A 27,024-nucleotide genomic window follows, 5' to 3' on the forward strand; every position below is an offset into this window, starting at 1 on the left:
AAGATTAAAGGATATGGGAAGTAAACAGGCCAGTGGGATTAAGGTAGAAACTCATGAAGAAAACCTCCAGTGCATTTTTCAGGCACCATAAGGCCAGTTTCTATTTGTTTTTAACCTAGGAAAGATGGGAAGCCTGGGAGAGGATTTGAGGCTGCATCCTAGAAATCAGCAAAGAAATGTCGGAGGCGTTTAACCACTGTTAAAGCTCCAGCTCTGCCTTCTATTAAAGCCTGTCAGGGGTGTTCCTTGGTATGGCATTAGTACAATGCTGCCTGAGACCTCACCGTGAATCTCCAGGGTGCAGAGGGCAGTCAGAAAGGCCATCTGCTTCTGGACCAAGAAAGTCAAGTAGACAGGGGTCATGGGTGCCAGGGTCAAGTCCAGAGAGATTTGGCACAATGTTTCAGGTTAATGGCTTTTCATCAGATTCCCTGATCAAAATATCTGCTTAAGGGAATCTTGCTATGTATAAATTGGCTGCCACTATGATAACTTGAAAGGGCTTTGGGACATGTACATATTGCAATCCTTCTCTTGTTTTCACATTGGTGGTAATGGGTGAAGACATTTACAAAGCTGTGGAACAAGTTACTGGATGAAAATAGTGACTGAGATGATTTTTGTTTGAATAAAATATATTTTTTAAAGTCACGCACTGTAGATGCTGGTTCCATAAGTTCCAGAATGGATGTCTAATGAATACTTGTTTGTCAACAATATCCTTTTATGTGCACAATTGAATTAATCTCACAGAGCAGGTAATGTGTTTTATTCTAGTTAAATGGAGAAACAGGAAAGACCGCAGATGCTGGAATCCGGAGCAACACATAAAATGCTGGAGGAGCTCAGTGGCTCTGGTAGCATCTGGTCCTGATGAAGGGTCTCGACCTAAAATGTCAACTGCCCATTTCCCTCCATAGGTGCTGCATGACCCCCTGAGTTCCTCCAGCATTTTGTGTGTTATACCAGTTAAATAATTGTTTTAATAAAAATTTGTACTGTACCAACAACAGACAACAAAATGTTTAACATTATTTCTCATTCTAATAATTGCTGAGTCAATAAAACCAGAAATGTACAGCAGTAGTTCTGACCTCAAAATGAAAAATCTAACCCTGATAGGAAAAGCTAAGAGAGGTGAAAATTTAAAATATGCCCTGCAAATTAATGTGAAGTTTTGGATCTGAGCTGATCTTCCTTCCTCAAATGTAATTGATGCAAAGAGTGTTAGCATAAAAATATTAATGCATTGAAAATAATTTATTAGAACTAAATGCCACACGATTTGAAGTATTCTTAAATCAAAAAACACTTTACTTTTTATGATCCTCAGCTGAATGATACCAAATCAACAGACCAGAAAATCACATTTCTGCATTTCCTAGCACAAATTTGTGAGGAGAAATATCCAGATGTTTTGAAGTTTACAGATGATCTACAAAATGTGGACAAGGCTGCTAAAGGTACATATTTATATTTGACTTCTAATGTCACAAAGAATATTGTCAACTAAAGATGGAATGCACATTTCAAATATTATGTTTTCAATCATCAAGGTACTGTATGGTTGTTAAATATGTATTATGAACAGGTTTGTTTGAACAATGAGATCATAATGATTTATGTCGTCTGGCGATGCTAAATAGTGAGCTTAGTTCAGGAAAATTGAAAAATGCTGAGTACTTCAATGCTCACAATGCTTACTTCCCACTGCAATTCAAGTCTGTTAGTACAATTTTAATCTTAACTCCTGTGGCTGAAATATTGAGTGAATTAAGGTACTTTTCATTTTATAGCAGTGAAATGTCAGAATACATACTGCTCCCACATGCTGCATTGTGAATTGAAATGTCATTTTCAGCATGGTTTGTTTGTTGACATGCATTCTGTGAGAGCTGCAATCTGAAGTACATGGCAGTTTACTTACTTTTATATCATAATAAACTGCAATGTACTTTTTTAAGTGTGCAATATCATTGTAAAAAAAGTGAGAAAAAGTTGGTTTTTCCTCCATTGATGATTGTTTTTGTGAAGCATTTTTGTTCATTTCCAGGTTGTTTGACTTGAAGAATGGACAATGCTTATTCTTTGATGCATCATTTTTTTTATTAGAAGATACAATAGTAAGGTTTACTGGGAGGCAATTGAAATTAGGACTGTTATTATGTGACATGGGACCATTTATTTTTCAGAGCATGGAAAGACATGGAGAAATTTCACAGGGATGCTGGCACATGTTCCTATAAGTTAATGCCTGTTTCAAAAATCCTGGTTCCATGAGCAACAGCTAATTTTAGTTGATTTTTGCTTCTTTTGACACAAGTTTGTAAGGACTTCTGACAGGCAAACCTTAAACTTCAATCTAGTACTACCTTTTTCCATTTTTATATCTTGATTTAACACCAATTCTTACGGGGGGGGGGGGGGATAAAAACTTTTGGATGGATATCCAATAATAATGCCATTCTTTCTTGACAGTCTGGACATCTTGGTGCTAAAATGTAATCCATCCTTCATCCAGGTGTATCAATATTAGCTTGTAATGATTCATCAGTTCTCTGTTTTACAGGCGAGGCCTCAGCCACCCTGAAAAAAATAATTAATGAAATAAAAATGATTTCTGATTACTATTGAAAACAAGGAAGAGGAGAGAACCAAGCAAGAAAGTATCCTCAAATACTCTGAATTAAAAATGAGAAAATCAAATTCCATTTATCAGTCCTGATAAAGGGTCTCAGCCTGAAACGTCAACTGTTTATTTCCCTCCATGGATGCTCCCTGACCTGCTGAGTTCCTTCAGCACTTCTTGTGTATTGCTCCATTTATCATAACCTTGAATACAGGTTGAGCCGGATACAGCTCCGCTTTCAACAACTCAACAGATTATTACAAAATCTCTTTTTTAATGATTTGAACACAAAAATTGCACACAGATCTCTTAATTTTCAACTGGTTCCATTTAAATCAAATGGCTCCATTTGGGACCCATGGAATGTTACAATACAGGGCGAAGCTGTTCCATACACTGTGCTTCTGCTTTCTACTTGAAATGGATATCCAGTTAGTCACAGCCTCCCAATATGCCCATTTTACGGATATGTGCAATTCCCTTTTGAAAGTTAGTATTGGATTTGCTTCCACCATCCTTTCAGGTAGTTTATTCCAGATCACAACAGCTTGTTTTGTAAAAGAATTCTTCTTCCCCTCCTCCATGGGTGGAAAAAACTGCACATTAGAGCTTGGATAATTTTAATTTCCCAAAGAGCACTGCTTTTAGCTATGAATTTCCCCATACTCTGTAATTTTTTGTATGTCATAAATGGAATATAATCTTAGTAGAATTAGGTTCTGTCAAATTATCTGGATGTGTAGCTCGCAATCCTCCCATTTACACCTGGAGTTTAAAGAGAATAATCCCCACCCTGTATTTTACACTTATTCCCTTGAAACTGCAACAATGTATTATATTTTACAACTTGTTTACAACCAGTTTAGCTCAGTAGAAGGAAAGTCATTTAATAATAGGTCACATGATAATCCACTCACAGCACTGCTGACAGACACAACACCATTGTGCTGGCTGGCAGAGCTATGAGTGGATTATCATGCAACCTATTGTTAGTGACTTCCCTACTACTGAGCTAAAGTCCCTTCTCTGTTTTTATGTGAAGTACTTAGCATTGGCCAAAAGCTGGCACTGCAGCAGTACATTTCCAAATAAAAGCAGACATCTTAGTAAAGATATCTCCATTGCACCTTGAACTAAAGCCACCAAAAGCCATCCCATATAGTGCCTTTAACATACCAAAATAGTGCCACAGGAGAGTTTTCAAAAAATGATAATGCTCCAGAAAGGGAAACGTTAGGACATAAGAACAAAAGTTTGCCCAAAAAGTTAGATTTTAAGGAATGTTTTAAAGGAGGAAAGAGCCAGGGAGATATGGGAGAGAATTCAAGAGTTTAGGGTCTTGTCGCTGAATGCATAATAATAAATGATGGAGCAATTAAGTTCAGGGATTAGCAAGAGTCCAGAATTGGGAGATATTAGAAAGACATACGGCTCGGAGCAATTTCAGTGATGGGGAGAACCAAAACCAAAAATTAAGGCAGTGCTTAAATGAGGGCCAGCATATATCAGCAAGCACAGGTGATGGGTGACAAGCTGTGTGATGGGATGCAGTGCCACAGTCCGTTAGATATGTATGGAACCAAGTTAGTGCAGTCCCATCAAGCAGGTTGATGGTGGAGAAGGATGATGTGGAGAACCCTGTCAAAGGCTGGGAATGACAAGGAGAAATTTATTATCTTCAATAACAAAGGATATCAGAGGCAGCAGAATGGATAGACTCAATCAAAGTAACAACATTGTCGAAGAACTTTTTGCAATTTTATCGGAAGTAGGGGTGAATGAGACAGGAGGGAGCCTGTAGCTTGCAGTAGAGAAACAAAACTGGGGGTTATCTCAGGCAATTTCTTGAGTTTGCCCCATTCTTGGTTTAGTAGAATACCATGATTGTACTATTGAGGTTTCACTGACAGGTGCTCCTGTAACTCAATGTCTATTTCAAAAGTCCTCTTCCCATCCTCTCTCCTCCGCCCCTGCCCTCTCTCCTCCGCCCCTGCCCTCTCTCCTCCGCCCCTGCCCCTGCCCTCTCTTCTCTGCCCCTGCCCTCTCTCCTCTGCCCCTGCCCTCTCTCCTCTGCCCCTGCCCTCTCTCCTCTGCCCCTACCTCTGCCCTCTCTCCTCTGCCCCTGCCCTCTTTCCTCCTCCCTTGTCCTCTTCTCCCATCTTTCCCCTTTCTTCCTTTCCTGTACTCACTCTCTTCTTCATTCCTTCTCATTCTATCCCGATCCTTTCCACCGTTACATTACTCTCACTTCCTCTGTCTATTTAATTAATGAATCCCATCTCTCAACATTCACTGACTTGCCCTTTGGAACCTCCTTCCCACTACCCTAACCTCCTGGCCCTCTCCCCTGAATACTTTTTCCCCTCACCTATTCCCCCTTTGTCCTCCCTTGTTCAGTTCTACTTTCCAACTTCTCCTTCCCCTTCTTTTTTCTCCTTGCTGCCCTTTATTTCTTCCCTGCCCTCTACACCTTTACTCCTTTCTGTCCTCTTTCCCCATTCCTCCTCCCTCTCTAATTTCTCCTTTTGTTTCCTGTCCTCTTTTTATTTTTCCCCTCCTATCCTCCACCCCAATACTACTCCCACCCTCTTCCTCTCCTCTTCTTCTTCTGTCACCCTGGTCTCTCCCTCTTTTGTCTTTTCTTTTCCTTATCATTCATTCCCACTTTCCCTCTGCCCATTGCCCTCCTCATCCAATTCCCATGCTCTTCCTCGATCCTTTCTTACTCTTTCTGTGCAATCCCACTTCATTCCAAACTGATCCTTATGCCCACACATCCTTGAGCCCTCCTATCCTTATTCCATTCTCATCATCATCCCAAACATTTACCCACCTTCCCCATCCCTCTTTATCTTTGCCTCATTTTGTCTTCCCCATATGTTCACCCATCTCTTCTGCGACTCCTATCTTCTCATCGACCTTTTTTGCCACCCCTTTTCTACTCCTCGTCCAGTGTTGCTTTGTCTAACAGTATACTTCTTTACGATCAAACCTCATTCTGTCCCTTGAGATCAGCAGCGCATTCTCTTCCTCCCATTTGTGAGGCATTTTGCTCTCCGATACTCCCTGCTTCCATGCTTTAATTCTGATTTTTTTTTGCATTTTCTCTGTATGCCCTTTTCTCATCTGTTTTATTCTGGAACCTTAACCTTACATTCTTTCAACCTTCATTCAGTTTTTCCATCTTCTGGTCTTCCTTATGCCATCCCATCCAAAATGGTCTTTCTGTGCAGTACACACAAAGTTGAGGAATAAATCATGTGAAATCTCCTTTATCTTTTCTGCCAATGGAAGTATTAGAGTGATATGAATCTTGCTTATCCAAGCCAGTGTGTGACCAAAAACAAACCGAAGAATTTCAATTAGAACCTGTTTACTTCCAATAAGACTGATTAATTTAAACTGGCTGACTGGAGAATATGTGTTTTATGGCTTTTCAGTAATATCCTGTTGCTGCAGGCAACACGGCAGGCAAAATAACAATTGAATAAAATTCTGCCACAACCAAATGCAGTATTTGTAAAAGTTTAGAACATACTATATTGCCGCAAAAATTGCATTCTCTCTTTCAGAATAAAAATAAGTAGACCACAATATTCTGGCTCCCTTATTTTATGGGAAATGACTGTTTACCTTCAACTTTAATATTTTGTACTGTTCTTTTATTTAATTAATTATATTGCTAGGTCATTTGATATTCTGTTTTACTTTAGGAAAATGCAGTGATCCATTTCTCCCTCTGTATATACCTACCCTCACATATTGTCAGCTACAAAAAATAAATATGTACAGTCCATTTTTCGTATCTCATTTCCAGTTTCTGCAATCTACATTCATGTAACTCTGTTGTTCAACTTACAATTAGCCAGAATTGCAATGATATTTATTGTATTTACCAAACTGGTGTTTGCAATGTTTTGCTTTGTCACTTTGTGATGAGTGACACGAAACATCACGATCATAGTGAACTCAGTGCCACCGATGCAAGCAAAGGCCCAGACATATGACTGGAAGCAAATTTCCCAGCTCAGAATTATCATTTCAAGTAGTTAATTGATCATTAGTCTTATTTTAACACATCATGCATGAAATGATTACTGGAGCTGATGAACTGCACATATGACAAGGTTTCTGACACAAAATGTTGACTGGTTTCTCTTTCCAAGATGCTGCTTGACTGGCTAAGTTATTCCATTCTGTTTTTTTTTGTTGCACTTATGACAATTCTCTTGTGGCTACTCCTGTAAAGTACTGACAAGATTGGTAAGAGCACTATTTACATTTTCCATGGGGAATACCATCCCTGTATTATCCTCTCTGCCTAAGCAATCAATTTTCTTTTTGTTAGATTAGAATCTTCATTCATATATGATACTCAGTATGCATTTGACTGCGTCCAAATGTCTACATATTTATTGTTAGGCCTCAAATTAGACTTTCACATGAATTAATGGAAATTTACATTATTCAATTATTTTTTAGTTCCTAATTACTTTTCATATGAACCAAAACTACTGCTTATCATAACAAAGTCTGTTATTTGATCTCTGATCTGTGCTGTGCTTCTTCCATAATGATTGTTGATTTGATGCTCATGTAAGTTGCTTGAGCTTCTGAATGACAACCGGCGTTAATGTGCTTATTTTGTCCACAATGACAGTGCTCCAATCAGATGTCTTGTTGCCTATAGTATCAAACAAGTCAGTCAAACTGAAGCAACAGAAGTGATTAATCTCAAAATTACTGTTCTCTTCATGGTGCTGACATGGTGCCAGATGTTCTGGGAAACTCCAGTGGGGAATGGAGCAGGCCAAGGCAAATAGTCACATTGCAGAAAGTAAACACTCTGTGAACTATTGCAAGGTTCAGGCATTTTTTTTTTACTGCCATTAAATCAATTTCTCGCATTTGAGAGGGTCCACCAAATGGATCTACAGATCATGCAGTGAATACAAACGTTTTTGCTGTCAGCTCGAACACTCTGGAGACAATGACAAAAGTTACTAGGTTGTATCTTACTGGATACATGGGTGTTTCTGTGAATTATCTAAACCATTCAGAACCACCTTTTTGAACCCTTACAACAATTCTTCAATAGATGCACCCTTGGCAACAATTTTAATGAAACTTGATCCAACAAATCTTGTATCATGCTATAGGTTGCACTACTCCACACACATCAACAGGGGAACTGTGCACTGCTATGCAGACTGCATATTCAGTAGTGCTATACTTGTCTCATGGGGAAAGAATCAATTATCAATAAAATCTATAAGTAAAAAGTCAGTTGCTCTCTCTGAGTGATTTGGCATAAGTTCTTAGTACTGAAAATTTTTGTGCTAGCACAGGCTATACAAAGTGTTTTAAGTAAAATTTGGCAGAAGTTAGGAATTTTAGTAAGTGATATTCTTTGTCCAGGACTCAAAACAAATGGCATCTGCTAAACCCAAGTCTGAATCTGTTTTCACCAGGGCAGCTTCAAAACAAACACTTTCTGTGACATGCTTTTATTTTACTGCATATGCAAAAACACATGCAATAGGATCAGGAATGCCAGGAACTGTTACAATTGCTCAAGCTTGCTTTGCTATTCACAGGATCATGGAATCATACAGCGTGGAAACAGGCCAAACGGCCCAACTTGTCCACACCGACCAGTGAGCACCCTGCTGTATTAACTCCATCAATCAGACACTTGGTCTATAGCCCTCAATGCCTAAGCAATTCAAGTGTTCATCTGGACACTTCTCCAAGGATGTTGGTGATCCAGCTTCAACCACCCTCTCAGGCAGAGCATTCCATATACTTGCCACTCTCTGGCTGAAGAAGTTCCCCCTCATATCCCCCTTACCCTAATTCTAAGCCCTTTAGTTTTATCTATCTCTGATATGGGGAAGAGTTTCCTGCAGTGTGCCCCATCTATATCCGTCATTATTTTATATATCTCAAGCATGTCCCCTCTTATCCTCCCCTGCTCTAAGGAGAATATACCCAGCTCCTCCAGTCACTCCTTATAACTGAATTGTTCCATCCCATTCACTAAGATTGTGGTTGGTCTTTTACCTCCAAGTTCATTTGATCTCCATGTCTCTTGATTCTCTTAGTACCTAAAAATCAATTTAACAGCTAAGCACCCACAGCCCTTGTGGTTAGAGAAATCCAACTATCCCTAACACTTTGAGTGAAACAAGTTGTCATTATCTCTGTTCAAAATGAACAACCCTTTATCCTGAAACCAAGCCTCTTGTTCTAACCTCTCCAGCCAGACGAAACAGCGTCCCATTATCTCCTCTGTCAATCCCTTTTCAGAATCCTGTACATTTTAATGAGGTCACATCTGATTCTTCAAAAATCCAGCGAGAATAGTCGTCTTATTCAATTATCCTCACAAGAGATTATTATTTGAATTAATCTTGTGAATATTTGTTACACCAAGACAGTGTAAGACAATGTATCCTTCTAAAGCCGCAAACCATTGAAATGGGACTTTTTTATTTTCATACTCTATCCCTTTGCAATTGAGGTCAACGTACCATTTGCCTTGCTAATCGTTTGATGTATACCTGCATGATAACTAATGTTGCATGTCCATGCGCTTGTATCTTAATTCCACTAAATTAAAAAGCAAGCCTGTGGACTATGTGACTCATTCACTTCATTTAGAAGCTAATGGGAAAGATTTCAGTTTCTGCAAAGGATCAAAAAAGAAAGTGGCCCATTTCCATTGCCTATATTATGGAAGCTGCTTTACGTCTATTAGTCTTGCTGATCAGAATTTGGCAGGGCTAGAGTGAACAAAAAGTACCTTTAAATAGCAGAAGGTATTTAGCATTGCACAGAAGTAATTAAGAGAAGAATTTTTCGTTTAAAATTATAGCTTTATGTTGATTATGTTGCAGTTGCTCCAGAATAGACCTTGATTACCACTTTAAGATGGATATACTTCACAGAGTGTACCAGTTTCATCTTACAGATTAGTCAAAAATGATTTTTGTTTATTTTTGGGTACAGGAGAAGTTGAACCAGTTTCTCTTCAAACTCCCATGCCACACTTAAGAGTTGGTGGGTAGTATCAGGGTGCCTATTTTCTGTCTTCAGCCCAACAAATATGCAATTGAGGCTCTGAATTCAAAATTGATCATATTCCCATCAGTACCACAGTGGGAGATGGGGGTTTTACTTAAAGCTAACAGAATTGGCAAGTCAATAGGTTCATCAACATCTGGGCCATGGTTTCAGATCTGCATGTATGCAAGACTGGATATGGAAGCAGAGCTGTGCTTCTCAACCAACAAAGTTTTAATGTTAGGCAAGAGAGGCCACATCTTACCAACAAGGAAATGCTTCAAAACCTACATTTGTAATGTTACCTGGTGGGCTAGTGGACCAATCTACAATTGCACATGATGTAGCTTCAAGGTAGTGAGATATCGTGTTGTGAAGATGGTCTCCCATATGTTAGTTTTGATTGGTAATACCGACCTGACTCCTGAGTTTTATTGATTTTTCATTTCCTTCAGTGGACGAGGAAAATAGCTTTGCATTGTTCACAGAATGTAATTTTTCTATGACTATATGCTCCATTAGAACAAAGTTGTTACTCTTCCCAAGAAATGCTTTTTGGTAAAAATTATTGTGAACTCTGGTATTTGTTTACTTTAATTGAAGGAGAAGCTGCTAAATTAAATGTGTACATTGTAAACCTTGCCCAAAAATGCATTTCACATTTTGTGTTGTTTAAACCTAAAGTCTTGCATTAATAATTGATGTGATTTTTTTTGTTTATTATGTCATTTCAGATATTTTGAAAAGCTCTCAAGGTATATCTTTAAACGTAAATTTTTATTCTCTATTTGGAAAATACCTGGAAATGATTTTCTAATTAGATTTGCTTCTCTGTTCCAAAGGAAAGGGCATAATTATCAATAATAGTGACTTCTGCTGCAACAATAACTGAAATGACTCAGCACCTTGAAGCTGATGTTTTGCACATAGTTTTTCTCCCTGTCTTTATTTTTCTTTAAGCATAGGAAGTCTATCCTAGTAAAGAAAAAAAGACATTGGTTTGGTATCATTTATTCCTACTTGTAATAAAATAGTCTTGACTTCATATGTTCTCCTCACACTCAAATGACATCTTGCCATCTTGCTTCTGCGTCCCTCTTCTTCATCATGTATGTTTAACTTTACTTTAAAAAGATTAGTGCTATTTATTTCAATCACTCAGGACTACCCCAAGTGTATGTTTTCATCATTTCCTGTAAAGAAAATTCTGATCTGTTTGTGACTTTTTTTGGACTCAACTACATGGAAATAGTTTCTCCATTTAAAGAACTGCATAATTTCGAAGGCTCTGGAATATCTAGAAAACAGAGATACACCCTGCTGATATTTGGCAAGTTCAGTATGTGGGTACCCACTCTGAACGGGACATGGTGATAAGCTGCCATGCTCAACTGCTGCAGTCAGCTTGTCAAAGATAATCTTAAAAGTTCCCATTGTATCTACTTCTATCACCCCTCCTTGCAGAGTATTCCAGGCATGTACCACTCTCTGTAAAAAAAAAAATTGGCTCACAAATTTCCTTTAAACATTCCCTCTCTCACCTTAAACCTAGAAGAGAGTTGCAGGACTTTGACTTGGGAATGATGAAGGATCGGTGATAAAATTTGATATCAGAGCATTGTGTGACTTGAAGGGTGACCTGGAAGTACTGGTGTTCCTATACATTTGATGCCTTTGTTCATCTGTACAGTAGATGCCACAAGTTAGGAAGTATGATTGTGAGGAAGGTTGTCAAAGGAGACAGTAGGAGATAGATCAGTTTGAAAGTTGGGCAGAGAAATAGCAGTGGAATTTAATCTGGAAAAGTGTGAGTTGTTGCATTTTTGAAGGTCAAATGCAAAAAGAAAGTATACAGTAAATGGCAGGATCCTTGGGACTATTGATGTACCGAGGCATCTTGGGGTACAAGTCCATAGCTCCCTGAAAGTGGCAAGTGTATAGGGTAGTAAAGAAGGCAAACGGCATGCTTGCCTTCATTGGTTAGAGTGCTGAGTATAAAAGTTGGCAAGTCATTTCGCAGCTATATAAATCTTTGGTTCGATCACATTTGGAGTATTGTGTGCTCTTCTGGTTGCCATACTGTAGGAAGGATGTGGAGGCTTTGGAGAGGGTGTAGGAGAGATTCACCAGGATGTTGCCCAGATTGGAGAGTATTAGCTAAAAGGAGAGGTTGGACATACTTGGATTATTTTGTCTGAAGCATTAGAGGCTCAGGGGAGGTCTGATAGAAATGTATAAAATTATGAGAGACAGAGATTGGTAGATAGGCAGATTCTTTTTCCCAGGCTGAAACTGTCAAAGGTTATCATTTAAGGAAAGTTTAAAGGAGATTTACGCGCCAAGTTTTTTTACACAGAGGTTGGTAGGTGCCTGGAATGCACTGACAGGAGAGGTGGTAGAAGCAGATACAATAGCAACATTTAAGAGGCATTTAGACAGACACGTGAACAGGCAGGGAATGGAGGGATATGGTCTATGTTCAGGGAGATGGGATTAGTCACATCATGGTCAGCACAAATGTGGTGGGCCAACTGGCCTGTTCCTGTGCTGTACTTTTTTGTGTTCTATGATTTAAAAAACACTTTAACAAGTTGTTTTGGAGCTGCACTTATACAGGCAACTGATATTTGTTCACACTCTTGATTGTAGATGGTAGAAATTCTTTGGGAAATCAAGAGGTGAATATCTGGCCACAGAAAACACATTCAATATTTTGACTATGAAGGCAAATATATGGCTCTGCCTGTTATATTTTTGGCCATGATGTTAATGATGGCCCATGATGTTAATGATGGGGCATGGGTAGTGATGTTGCTGAATATCCACAGGAGAATGTTAGACACCTTTGTGGGAGATGGTTATTGCCTGGCGCTTATCTTGTCATTTATAAGCACAAGTCTTGTTGCATGCTGGGAAGGATTGTCTCATTATCGGTAGAGTTGGCTGCAGAACTAAACACAGTGTAATCGTTAGCAAATTACCTTACTTCTGACATAATTCAAAGAAGGTCATTGTTTAAGATAATTTGACCAAGCGCAGTGCCCTGAAGGACTCCTGAGGCAGTGTTCTAGGGCTGAGATGTTTGCCCTCCAACTATTACCATTACACTTGGTTTGACTTTCTCCCAGCAGTGATATTTTTGTTTTAAAAATGACTTAAATTTGCTAGTCCCATCTTTTCCTTGATGCAGCACTCATTCAGTTGCCATCTTGATGACCAGTGCAGCCACTAGCATTTTGCCTTTGGAATTGAATTATTTCATCCATGTTTGGGACTGTGCTGAACTAAGGTTTAGCCTCAAGTGGTGTGATGGAACCAACCCAAGCATTAATGAATTAGTTGCCAATGAGTAAGCATCCCTTGATAGTATTGTTATCAACAACTTCCAAAACTTTGAAGATAATTGAGAGTAGATTGATGGAGCTAGACTGGATTTATCCTTTGTTTGATTAAGGTATAACTGAGCAGTTTTCCACTTTGCCAGGAGGATGCTGGAATTGTTATTATACTGGAACAGCTTAGCTAAAGGCGCACCTGGTTCTGGAGCACAGATCTTCAGCACCACAGCCAGCATGTTGTTGGGACCCATAGTTCTTCCCATAATCAGTGGGTTCACTGTTTCCTTTATTGCTTGGAATGAATGGAATCAGCTGAAAGCTGGTACTTGTATTGGTGGGACCTCATGAGGAGGCTGAAATGGATTATCCATTTGGCACTTGTGGTTGAATCTTTTCACCCTTCAATTTTCCACTCACATGCTGTGCTCCACCATCATCAAGGATGGTAATATTCATGGAACCACATCTTTTTATTGTTAAATTCTCTCCCACTTTAGGACCTTGATGTGGCAGGACTTCAGGGCTTTGATTCATTGGTTGTGGGGTTGCTTTGTTCATTTGTTGTTTAGTACCCCTGTAGTCCTGTGTTGTAGCAGTGGGTTGGTGCCCATTTTTGTTAGGGCATTTATGGTTCCGCTCTTCAAAACACTCCACATACTACTTTAAATCAGTTAATTTTTGGCTTGATAGTAATGGTAGAACAATGGATATGCTGGGACATCCTTTTACATATTGTGGTAGAATAAACCCTGCTGCCGATGATGACCCACAGTATTTTCTGGATTCCCTGTTTTGAGGTAATACAGTAAAACTCCATTCATCAAGAACCCTGGACCAGTAGATTTTCTGCATGTTAGTCTGGATTTTCTGGATGGTGCACAGACTTGCCAGTTCTGTCTCAGTCCTAGACCATCTGGAGGTCAAGTGTCGTCCGTTTTATCTGCCGAGGGAGTCCTCTGCCATCATCCTGGTCACGGTGTACATGCCACCCTGGAAAATGTCAAGCTGGCACTGGAGGAGCTGAGCCCCTTGGTCAGCAGTCATGAGACAGCGTACCCTGATGCCTTCCCAATCATTGCAACCAGGCTAACTGGAAGAAGTCTCTGACAAACTACCATCAACATGTCACCTGTATAACCAGAGGAGCCAACGCATTCGATCACTGCTACACCACCATTAAGAATGCCTACCCTGCCGTCCCACAGCCACATTTTGGCAAGTCCAATCACCTGGCTGTACTTCTCCTGGCATATAGGCAGAGACTGAGGACCTCAGCACCAGTGGTGAGGACTGTGAAGGTATGGTGAAGTGAGGTGGATGACCGTTTACAGGACCATATTCAGGGATTCATGTTTAGTTCTGAATGAATATGCCATGGCCATCACTGACTTCATCAAGACCTGCGTGGATGAGTGTGTGCTTTCGAGAATGCACCAAGTTTTCCCAAAGCAGAAGCCCTGGATGAACTAGGAGATTCACAGTCTTCTAAGGGTTAGATCTGTGGCATTCTGGACTGGCGATCCAGAACCCTACAAGAAGTTCAGGTACGACCTACGGAAGGCCATCATGAGAGCAAAAAGGCAATTTTGAGTGAAGCAAGAGACACAGTTGGTTGCACGACAGCTGTGGCAGGATTTGCATGCCATTACTTCCAATAAGGCAAAACTTAACAGCATAAATGGCAGTGATGTTTCACTCTCTGATGAGCTCAATGCCTTTTATGTACACTTTGAAAGGGAGAATAACACTACACCTGTGCAAATCCCCACGGCATCTGGTGACCCTGTGATCTCTGGCTTGGAGGCCGACGTCAGAACATCCTTCAAGAGGGTGAACCCTTGCAAGGTGTCAGGCCCCAACAGTGCACCTGTCAGGGTACTGAAAACCTGTGCCGACCAACTGGCTGGAGTGTTCAAGGACATCTTCAACATCTCACTGCTGCATTCGGAGATTCCCACCTGGTTCAAAAGGGCATCAATCACACCGGTACCCAAGAAGAGCAGGGTGAGCTGCCTCAATGACTATCACCCGGTAGCACTCACATCTACTGTGATAAAGTGCTTTGAGAGGTTGGTCATGACTAGAATTAACTCCTTACTGAGCAAAGACCTGGACCTGCCATAATTTGCCAACCGCCTCAACAGGTCTACAGCAGATGCAATCTCACTGGCTCTCCACTCGACTTTGGAGCACCTAGACAACAGCAAAACACGTCAGACTGCTGTTTATCGATTACAGCTCGGCGTTCAACACCATCATCCCCTCAGTACTAATCAACAAGCTTCAAAACCTGGGCCTCTGTACCTCCCTCTGCAACTGGATCCTTGACTTCCTTATCAGGAGACCACAGTCAGTACGGATCAGTCGTAATATCTCTTCCTCACTAACAATCAATTCAGGCTCACCTCAAGGTTGCGTGCTTAACTCACTGCTCTACTCTCTCTGCACTCATGACTATGGCTAGGCACAGCTCAAATGCCATCTTTTAATTTGCAGATGACACCACTGCTGTTGGCAGAATCTCAGATGGCAATGAGGAGGCTTATAGGAGTCAGATAGATGAGCTGGTTGAGTGGTGTCGCAACAACCTCGCACTCAACGTCAGCAAGACCAAGGAATTGATTGTGGACTTCTGGAAGGGGAGGTCAGGAGACCACACACCTGTCCTCATTGAGGGGTCAGTGGTGGAAAGGGTGAGCAGCTTCAAGTTCCTGGGCGTCAACATCTCAGAGGATCTATCTTGGGCCCAAAATATTGATGCAATCACAAAGAAGGCACACCGGCAACTCTACTTCATTCGGAGTTTGAGGAGATTTGGCATGTCACCAAAGACTCTTGCAAATTTCTATAGATGTATAGTGGAGAGCATTCTGACTGGTTGCATCACTGCCTGATATGGAGGCTCCAATGCACAGGATCGAAAGAGGCTGCAGAGGGTTGTAGACTCGGCTAGATCCATCACGGGCACAACCCTCTCCGCCATCAAGGACATCTTCAAGAGGCAGTGCCTCAAGAAGGTGGCATCCACCATTAAGGACCCTCACCATCTGGGATATGCCCTCTTCATAGTACTACCATCGGTGAGGAGGTACAGGAGTTTGAAGACCCACACTCAACATTTCAGGAACAGCTTCTTCCCCTCCACCGTGAGGTTTCTGAACAGTCCACGAACACTACCTCATTATTTCTCTTTTGCATTATTTAATTATTTCTGTAACTTGTAATTTTTATGTCTTGTACTGCTGCAAAACAACAAATTTCAGAACGTATGTCAGTGATAATAAAACTGATTCTGATGCCAGGATGTTATTCCATTAATAATGCAAAACCCTTCTAATTCACTTTTTTGTAGATGTTACACAAAGAGTAAATTTTCCAGTGAAATAGGTAAGTTTAAAGGGAGCATGGGAAAACAAAACTCCAGTGAGTTTCTTTCTTTTTCAATCTTTTTATTAGTTTTCAAATTAATACAGATTAATATATAACATCAATGTTTGTACATGTAATACAAAGTGATCGGGAGAACAATCATGGCATGGATAATCATAAAAAAACAATAAAGTATATTAAAAAATCTGTAGATCCAACGATCTCTTAGTGAATGAATATAATATAAAAGAAAGGAAAGAAAAAGATTTATTATAAAATATAAAAGAAAGAAAAAAAATCCCCAAAACAATAAGAAAATTTATAGACAGTATAGCAAACCAAACTAAGCTAAGGAAAAAAAAATTTAAAAAAAAACTGGACTAAAATTTCTCAGTAGAAACAGAGCAATATTATGTCATCAACTCCGTTCCTCTAAGTTGAAAGGTTATTACGAGGGGATCTATATCATGTGAAAATATTGAATAAATGGACTCCAAACTTCCTCAAACCAGTAAGTTTCAAGTGATCATGGGAAAAAGAAGCAGGTGAGGTTCAAGGGAGTGCAGGAAATGGAACCAAGTCATTGACAGCAGTATGCTCAGGACCTAGAGCACTGATGAGTTTAAAGGGAGCTTCAGAACTTGGAGCCCAGAGACTTGATTAAAGGGAAGCAGAGCTCTGGTGTGTGCAAGGGAGTGCAGGAACCAGGGCCCGAGTGTGTGAGAAAGAGCATGGGAATCACCATCTGGTGAGCCTAATGCTAAACCATCAGGATTTCCAAATAGTTGAACAGCAGGTTATCGGACTTTTATCATAATTGCAGTTACTTTGTACAATATGAAAATTCTGTGTTTTATTGGGGAAAGTTTCAGAGGAGTTCTTATTCAAATTGCTCATCACTGTACACAATGTAGAATTTTTGTACTGGAATCTGAATTGGTATTTTTGCACAAAATGTCAATTTTGTTATTTGAATGGAGACTTTAGAATGGAGACAGTTGATAAATGTATCATTTTTCCACATAATGCACACATAACTTGACAGCAGGTGGAATGTGTGCATGTCACCTTCAGGATTTGTCAAATTTAAAGTGATTCAGAAAAGCTACTATGTTCTTAATACTGATGGACCCACACCAAATGTAAAATGTTTCCTTTGTTTCATTCACTGCTGGAACTTGCAGTTAGCAAATTGTTTGTCAGATTTGTTGTGCTTATGTTAACATTTCCTCTGTCCTAGTCCCTCGGTCATTCATCAGCCTAGCTCCCAGTAAACTTAAATTCACTAATTGAATATAACTAGGGCAAAATTCAAATACTGACATTGCCAGCCAGTAAATCATAACAAGTTTTCCCATACCCCGAAGTCAGCAATGGTTGGTTACACCATGCTGTGTGCATGAACCTTCTCTTTAAAATAAGTGAGACTTGGAGTGGGATCTGGAGTGAATTTTGAAAAACTTAGATATTTGTGAAGACTTGAGTTTGGGAGGTCAAGGAGGATGCTGGCAAAATCATGCTGGAGGCAATAAAGGCATGAATGAGGTTTTTAATGGTATGTAACTGGTCAGAAGATACATTACAAAGCTGAAAATGAGCTGTCTTTGTGATGAATAGGATGTGAGGTTTGAGGCTCAACTGGGGATCAAATTGAAAATTAAGCTTGCACACAGACTAAGTGAGCAGCCTGGCAGATGAACTGTAAAAGAATTTTTTTTTGCCAGAGGCCAGAAGTAATGACTTGAATCTTTTTTGAAAACTTCATTGAAGGGTAAGTTCTCGCTCACTCACAGCTGAATATCAGTCAAGAAGTATGAATCTGTGCAGGTGAGTATATGGTGAAGATACAGCCAAAGAAGGGTATTTGTTAGTATATTGTGTGAAAGCACTGTTTCAAGGTCCTAGGTGTTTCTGATTAATTCAATACATTTACAAGCAGTATATTTATCAGACTGTGTGTGCTAGATGAATGTGTTTTTTTGTTTGCTGACTGGTTTCAGTACTTCAGGGAATGTGGGAACAATTTTCCTTATGTTTTTCCCTTAATGACCCAGAATTTTTCCATGCTGTTTTGTCTTTCCTAGGGTATTAGTAATTTCTACATGTTCTATCTAATGTAAGTGTGGAGCCTAGATGGACTACAGGCGCTCCCCATATTGCAGGTGACCTGAATTACGGAAATCCAACTTTATGAAAATTCGCCCATGTGTTTTGAAGTATTTTTCAGAATAGTAATAATAATAATAATAAAAGTAATAATGTTTTATAGTATTTATTAATTGCTGGGTACAGTATATATTCTATTAGTTTAGTTATGGGTGGAGTTAGGGTGAATATTTGATTAAATGAAAGAATGATAGCAAGTGCATGTAGAGCAATACAAAATGGGCAGCTATAGAAAATGGACATTTCTGAATTATGGAGAAATTGGTTTACGGACAGTTCATAGGAACAAAACCCTTGCATAATCTGGGGATTGTATTTTCTGGCCCACCACTTTCAGATGTCTGTTTGTATCTGTGACTGTAGCTATTGCTAGGAAGTCAAAAGTAATTTACAAAATCTTTGCAAGAAAGGAAGGGCAACTATCCAGAACCGTAAACCATTGAAGAGCCTAAGTCAGGATCCAACACCAAAGGCGAGTCAAGGTCAGTTGCAAGCGCTTAGGTGAATTAAAGCATAACTAATTTCTCTCGCAGCTATGGGAATGCAACACCATAATTGTATGTGGTAGTAACTACAAAGGTTTTTCACGATGCTGAGAATCTACGTAGTAAATATGATGATAGAAGAACCTAGGGCACAGTAGATTGGTAAGGAGAAGCACATATAGGAATCATGGAATCATCAGCACACAATTTACAATCATGTAGCTCCTTCTGAAGCCTTGGGATGTCTGAAATTGCTTCACAGTCAATGAAGTATTTTGAAGTACTGTCACTGTTGTTATTGAGTACAAGGAAGAAGTTATGTTAAACCATTGCAGATGATTGGCTTGGCAGCTGTTAAAGCAATGGGTCTAGTTTTCAGGACTCATTCAGGAAAGGTGTCAAGACCTTGGAAAGGATGCAGTATAGATCCACAATGATGGACAGCATAAAGAAAACAATAATTTTGCTAATTCTGAGTAGTGTTTGCAAAATGGTCTCAACTGCTCTTTTTTTTCGTTTATGCTGTCCTACCATATCATCTAAATATTCTGGACCAGAAGTGTGTGCAATCTACCCAGAGTTGCCACACTGGCTATTTAATTCCCTAACTTGTCAGCAATCCACTGGTGGCTTGGTCTCTAAATATATGAAATCCCAGCCTCTGTATTTTGCAAAGTCCCAGGAACTGAGCTGGTGGACAGGTTCAATGATGCAGTATGTTCCTTGTTGAACTCCGATTCATTGCCAAAGGGTTGGGTGGAAGGGAAAGAGAATGCAAGGCAGATGGGATCTCTTGTGATTCTTTAAAGATGAGGACAGAGGGACGTAACATGGTCATGGGAAGGCACAGGTGGAAGAGCACTTACAAGACATGATAAAGTCAGTGGCAATAAATATAGTGGGATGAAGGGCGGTAAGTTATGAAAAGGCTGATTGGATGTGTGATTTCAGACTTGCTCCACATTCACTGGATCCATGGGAGCAAAGGCTATGCTCACCAGCAAATGCTTCTCCAGACAAGTCAACTGCTGGGATTGGGAAAGTTACCTCTAGTTTGTTGTTCCAGGTGGTAATTCCTGAAAAACTTCTGTTTCAAGAGAGTGTGGTTTTAAGATATGAGAATGGTGAAATAGCTGTTTGTATGTGTGTGTCCTTGTCTGTGTTGGAACGTTGGAGAGTCTGTGATTGAAGTAGTGCATTGTCAAAACAGAATTTGTGGGTGTTTTTAACTTTGGCCACATAATAAATTCATTACATTTTTTTTCTCACTTTGAGACCAGTCCACAATACCTCATTCCCGGCTATGACCTCCCTTGCCACCTCTTCCCATTGGTGCTTTATTTCAGCTTTGTGAAGTCCTCTGAAATCCTGAGCATTAAACACCTCCCTCTAATTCTTTGCACTTCTCTCCTGTTGTCAATCCTTTGCACCTATTTCTTAAGGCTGAGGGATTTGCAGTACTCCTCCCTTGGAGCACTGATCTTAATTAATGATCATCCCCTTTAAGGTGGAGCCCTGACATTAATTACTGTGGATTCAGTTACACAGGTGTGTGGTATTTGTGAAGTTACAAGTGCTTAACACGGTAATGGGGAAATCAAGGTTCTGTCTGTTTTGAATGCCTCTGTGGTCTTGAGTGGGGAGCTTGGAAGAAAATCGTGCTTCAACAGCACCTGGGCTGACACATGCAGGTCCTCTGTGCAATGTTTTGGAATGCATTTCTAAGGAAGAGAGGATTTCTGACCCATCATTTTCCTTGCAACTGGTGCTTGTACTACAATTGCACTGAGAATTTATCTAAGAATATAAAGTTTGTGGTGTCAAATATAGAATTTCTTGGATGATACTTTGGACAACACTGGATGAGCTGGGAGGGTGAAAGTCCAGACTTCAGAATTGTTGACTTTGTTCTGCATTTCATGTGGTAATAGGTGGCCTGTACTAGTGATAATTTCTTCATTTCACCTCAGCCTTGTTAGAGAATTGACCTTTAGCTACCACTTGCCTGCGAATGGCCCATATCCCTCGAAACCTTTCCTATTCATATACCTGTCCAAGTACCTTTTAATAGTTGTTAATGTACCTGCCTCAACCATTTCCTCTGGCAGGTCATTCCACGTACGGATCATCCTTTGGGTGAGAAAGTTGCCCCTCAGGTTCCTATTTAATCTCCCCCCCACCCCCCCCCACCTTAAACCTATGCCCTCTGGTTCTTGATTCCCCAACCCTGAGAAAAAGACTGTGCACATTGACCCTATCTATGGCCCGCATGATTTTATACATATCTATGAGATCACCCCTCATTCTCCTATGCTTCAATGAAACATGTCTCAACCTGCTCAACCTCTCTCCATAACTCAGTATCTCAAGTCCCAACAACATTCTTGTAAATCTCCTCCGTACTCTTTCCAGCTTAACGGCATCTTTCCTATAGCAGGGTGACCAAAACTGAACACAGTATTCCAAATGTGGCCTCACCAACGTCTTATACAACTGCATCATAACGTCCCAACTTCTATACTCACTGCCCTGACTGATGAAGGCCAGTGTGCAAGAGCCGCCTTCACTACCCTGTCTAACTACAATGCCACTTTCAAGTAACTATGTACTTGTACTCCTAGGTCCCTCTATTCTATGACTCTCCCCAGGGCCCTACCATTGACTGTGAATGTTCTACCTTGATTTATTTTCCCAAAATGCAACACCTCGCACTTACTGGAATTAAGCTCCATTTGCCAATAACAGAATGTTCCAGAAAAAAAGTGATACAAAATAATTGGCAAATAAAGTAGGTGCCAGGAAGGAATGATTTCCTCATAACCTTCTGTGATGACACAAGTTTCTTAGCTACGTATATCTTCAAAAGAGCATTGAGTCCCAAACCAGGCCAGAAATGTTTCCCCTTTTTAGTTAAAATATAGTTTTACTCATGTTAGAACATGTTTATGGTTATCTTCAAATTATAATTAAACACTTGAGACACCTCCCATTACGTAATTAATCATCTTGAAGCCTCATATTTAAGTGATTGTTCAATAATCATTTCTGATTTTAAAGATTTGAGAAACCCATGTAAAAAGAAAGTTTGCTTTGTTTAAAGGCACAATGGATATTCAGTTCCAAATGATTCATTAACCTTTTTCCATCATGAAGTTGATACCCTTGTATTTTACCTCATATTTTGGGAAAAAGATCCTTCTTTTCTCCATAATACCAGAGAGATGCATATCGGACACGGTATGAGATGATTCTGATTTGTTTTTAAATTTGTGCACTTTTGAGACCATATCACACATTGTCAAATGTTCCTTAAGTTCAATTGTAATAGATTTTATTAAGAGAAGTGACTTCATTATATTCTGTTATTCATATCAATCCTCTCTACTGCATCCTCCATCTTGTGAATCCCCTGAGCAAGGCATGAAGAGTTCAATATGCGGGACTGTTTGAGCTCATATATAATAGTGAGTCATTGTTGCTGATTACTACTTTCATTCAGTGGGTTATAAGCACGATAGTGTCCTCAAAGAAGGAGCTATATTCTGTGTTTGACATACAAGAACTTTAGTAATGATTTCCTGTGCTCCAAAGTAGGACACATTTCTGTGTGAAATTTCCATTCATCTTGAAAAAAAACTAAAGTATAATTAAATTGTAGCTTCTCCTTCTTTAATCTAGATTTGGAGCACAGGAAATGACCTTCATATCAATTTGTGTTTAGGAACAACTAATGCTTGACAATTTAAAATTTTAGGGTGAAATGGTTTAAATTTCATGCTAGAAGTTGGCTTTGAATATATGGTACATCCATAGGAAGCTCCTGTCCTTGACTGCTCTAGGACATTGCTCAGCAAAGGAAACGATGAAAGGAGAGTCAAGTTGTTTCACTCATCTGTACTAAGAGAATATTTAGTGCCATTGATAGGCTTAGCAACAGATGCCTATCAGTCTTTTGGTTGAGTGTAATATGTTTTGCACAAGGCTAAACACACAGTGAAGAGTGCAATGATGGGAGAAGAATAATTACATCTTTGTACAAATACAGTAAAGAATGGAAAAGGTATGAAAGACTTCTTCATTTTGTGGATCGTGTTTTTTTTAATTAATAAATGCATTGTGGATCATGTGTAAATTAACTCAACCACTGACTTTAATGTCATGCAAATAAGAGCAATGGCCCAAAATAGCAGTCAGTGGTCAAGGGACAGTGCTCACTGATCTTTAAGTTCAAAGTTGCCTTGATCCTCCAATGGTTTTACAGTGTTCAGAGATCCTTTTCAACATGCTATTCCCTGCAGTGGTCTGTGCTGTGTGTGGATAGTCTTCAAACAAATAGATCGATTAATCCTCACTGAAATACGCAGTCAAAACTATGAAATATAAACCTGGGATGCTTAATTCAATTCAAAATCATGCAGTTGAAGGGAAGAAGGAAATAAGAGAGAGAAAAGTTTTTTTTAAAAAAACTTTTAATAAAATCAACTGCAATAATTAATATCTGAATGAATGATTAGCCAAACATAAAGTTAAATATTCAAGCACTGGGAAGTTATTTGACAGCAATTGTGGAAGCATAGAAGTTAAGGGCAGGGTTAGACACTTAGCCCTTCAAGCCTGCTCTATCATTCAACATGATCATGACTAAATATCCAGATTCAGTACCTTGTTCTTGCTTTCTCTCCATATTCCTAAAACCCATAGCCCTTAGAACTCTATCCAACTCCTTAAGTACATTTAATGATTTGGCTTCAACTGCTTTCTCTGACAGAAAATTCCACAAGTTCACCATTCTGTGAGTGAAGAAATTTCTTATCTCAGTGCTATATGGCTTACCATTTATCTTTAGACTGTGACTGATGGTCCTGGACTCCCTGATGTGGGGAACATGTTCTCTGCATCTAGTTTGTCCCATCCTTTTAAAATGTTGTTGGTTTCTATGAGATTCCCTCTCATTCTTCTAAACTCTAACGAATATAAGCCTATTCAACCCAATGTCTCTTCATACTTCAGTCAAGGCATATTGTGCCATTAAGTACCTCAACTTTACACCTTTCATTGACTTAAATGCTGCATTAGTGATGTTAGGCTTGTGATATAACAGTAAAATTTGGACAAACTCACCTTTCAGTATTTAGTTCCATGTGTGAATCCATGTGTAAATCAATATTTTACTGGCTCGTTTAGCTTTAATAACAAGAAGCATTGATAGCCTCTCAGCTGTTCCAGTCAAACCATTTTTCAACTCTTATGCCAGGAAGTCTGCCCATTGAGCCTACTCCAATTTAAACAGCAGTGTTTCCAGATGACATAGAAGTCGATAGTGCTGTTGATAGTGAGAAGAATAGCCATAGGCTGCAGGATGATATTGCTCAGTTGGTAAGATGGCGGAGCAATGACAGACAGAATTTAATCCTGATATAAGTGCAAGGTGATGCATTTGGGCTGACGAAAAAAGGTGGGACATGTACAATGAATGGTAGGGCTCAAAAGAGTATTGAGGAACTGAGGGACCTTGGTGTACAAGGCCAAGGATCCCTTAATATGGTAGCATAGACAGTTTAAGTGATGAACATGAGATACTGGATACTAGTCTTCATTATCCAGGGCAAAGAGTGTAAGAGCAAGGAGGTTATAATACAGTTTTATAAAACATTAGGTAGGCCACAACTTGTATTATGGGCAGTTCTGATTGCCACACTGCAGGAAGGTCATGGTTGCACAAGAGAGGGTGCAGAGGAGATTTACCAGCATATGAATGTTTCATGGTTTCATTTATCTGGAGTATTTGGATTTGTTTTCCAGGAGGAGGCTGAAGGGGAATTATGAGGGACATAATGGGGTAGATAGGAGGAAAGTTTTCTCCATAGCAGAGGCATCTAAAGCAAAGGGTCATAGGTTTAGGATAAGGGCAAGAGATTTAGCAAGAATCTGAGGAAGAACATTTTCACACAGGTGGCATTTTTAGGCTGGAACACACTGCCTCAGTGGGTGGTAAAGATCAGTAATGTCACAACATATAGAAGTATCTTGATGAGCACTTGAAGTGCCAATCCACAGAGAGCTATGGAACAAGTGCTGGTAAATGAGATTAGTATGGATAGGCACATGGTGGTGGTGGGGGGTGGGGGCGGAGTGATGGTGGTGGTGGTGTAGTGACGAGCCTGATTCTGTGCTCTTTGACTGTATGAAATACAGCAATACTCCATCCAAATGACTAGGAGCAATCAGTAGTCATTATTTAATTAAGGTTAGTTTAAATGTTTTTTTTACAATTTTATGTACTTGTTTTATACTTTTTACTTTTAATTAAAGAAAATTTGTAATGTTTTTAGTAGTTTCCAGGTAATTTTGAAAGACATTCAGAAATATGCAACAACATTGACATCTTTGACAGCTGGTGAGCTGGGAGTGGAGAAGCTGTTCTGTGGGTGCAGCCAGCTGCCCGCAATAAGTCAGCCCTTATGCTGTATTGCACCACATTATTTTGGTTGGAAGCATGCTTCAAATGGTTTGTGAGGCTATACTCAGTCAAAGTTTGACCTATACAAGGTCAAACAATGATCTTGGGGTAACAGAAGATCTACATCTAAGACTGCTTTGTAATCAATATCTAAAAGATGAATCATGAGTCAAATTTTCTGAAATATGTATAGTGGTCTGAATAAAACAAAAAACGTGTTAAACAATTAAATGTGCCAAATGTCCATGAATTGAATTGGTGATGTTTGCAGAATAATAGTGTTCCATTATTCACTAGCAGGTGATAAGATGAGAATTACTTTGTAGTTAAAACATAATAGTATGGACTTTCATAAACGTGTAGTGCAACAATGCTGTGAGTTCTAAGAAACATTAACGGACTGCTAGCTTTTTGCAGATTGTCTTGGCTAAAATGGTTGTTTCTAAGCATCCACATTTATATTCGGTAACAAGTTTAAAAGTTACGGTCCAGTAATATCATTGCTGGTGAGAGATCCAAGACTTGTGGATTACTGCTGATCAGACATGCATACTGTACCACCTGTTGCAAAATGTGCGAGTTTCTTAATACAACTTGAAGACGGTTTTCTGCCTAAATAGAAAACATCACAACTATAATGAGTTAAACTAGCATGATTTTTATTTTGTAGTTTAGGCACCAAAATTTGTTGCAGCTTATTATACTTAAAAACTCAGTAACAATATCAGTACACATTTATATACCATGAACTTTGTGTTTTGGCCAATCAGTTGTGATTGTTGATGAATTCAACTTGTCAATCAATCTTCAAAGTTGCTTCCTAACTTTTGCAAGTAAATGGAATTAATATATCTGGAACTGAGAACATTTAGAAATTTTTTCACTTAAATGATTTACCTAGGATTGATATGTATGCATTTTCAGTTTCTAATTTATGACTTGATTTATAAATTCTGAACTTTCTTCGAGGCATATTGTAAAGAATAAATTATAGGAAATGCCTATTGGGGGAAATAATTCCATGAGTGTTCTTTTTAAGAGCTGAAATTACAGGACTACTTGTGTGCTAAAAATCTCCAAATGAATGAAACAAGTTGAAGCTCTGCAGCCTCAAAACATCTAATCATGAATGGTGGCAGACAGTTAAACTGCCAACAGGAAGAGGAGGTTCCAAGTACACCTGAAAGAAGGCAAGGATAAACATGTCAAGGTCTAAAGAAAAGGCTGAAGCATCCACAATTGTATTCAGCTAGGGGATCATCTATCTTGGCTTCCTCCTGAGATCCCCAACATCACAGAAGCCAGTCTCGAGCCAACTTGATGCACTCTGTGTGATATCAATAAATAGCTGAAAGCACTGGAGACAGCAAAGGCTACAGGACCAGACAGCATCCCAGCAATACTGAAGATCTGTGCTTCAAAATTAGCTGTGTCTTTAGCCAAGCTTTTCCAGTGCAGTGACAACACTGGCATCTTCCTGACAATGGGAAAATTTCCCAGGTTGATGATGTT

General features: G+C 39.4%; 1 protein-coding gene across 1 annotated transcript in view; it reads left to right on the top strand.

Moving 5' to 3' along the window:
* Positions 1–27,024, top strand: part of LOC127575822 (protein diaphanous homolog 3-like) — a 421,273-nt gene that overhangs the window by 253,996 nt on the left and 140,253 nt on the right. The window contains exon 22 of the mRNA XM_052025958.1: positions 1,334–1,463. Coding sequence (XP_051881918.1) covers positions 1,334–1,463 — 130 coding nt within the window. The remainder of the gene's footprint in view (positions 1–1,333; positions 1,464–27,024) is intronic.

This window comes from Pristis pectinata, chromosome 11 (genome assembly GCF_009764475.1).
Source record: "Pristis pectinata isolate sPriPec2 chromosome 11, sPriPec2.1.pri, whole genome shotgun sequence".
Taxonomy (NCBI): domain Eukaryota; kingdom Metazoa; phylum Chordata; class Chondrichthyes; order Rhinopristiformes; family Pristidae; genus Pristis; species Pristis pectinata.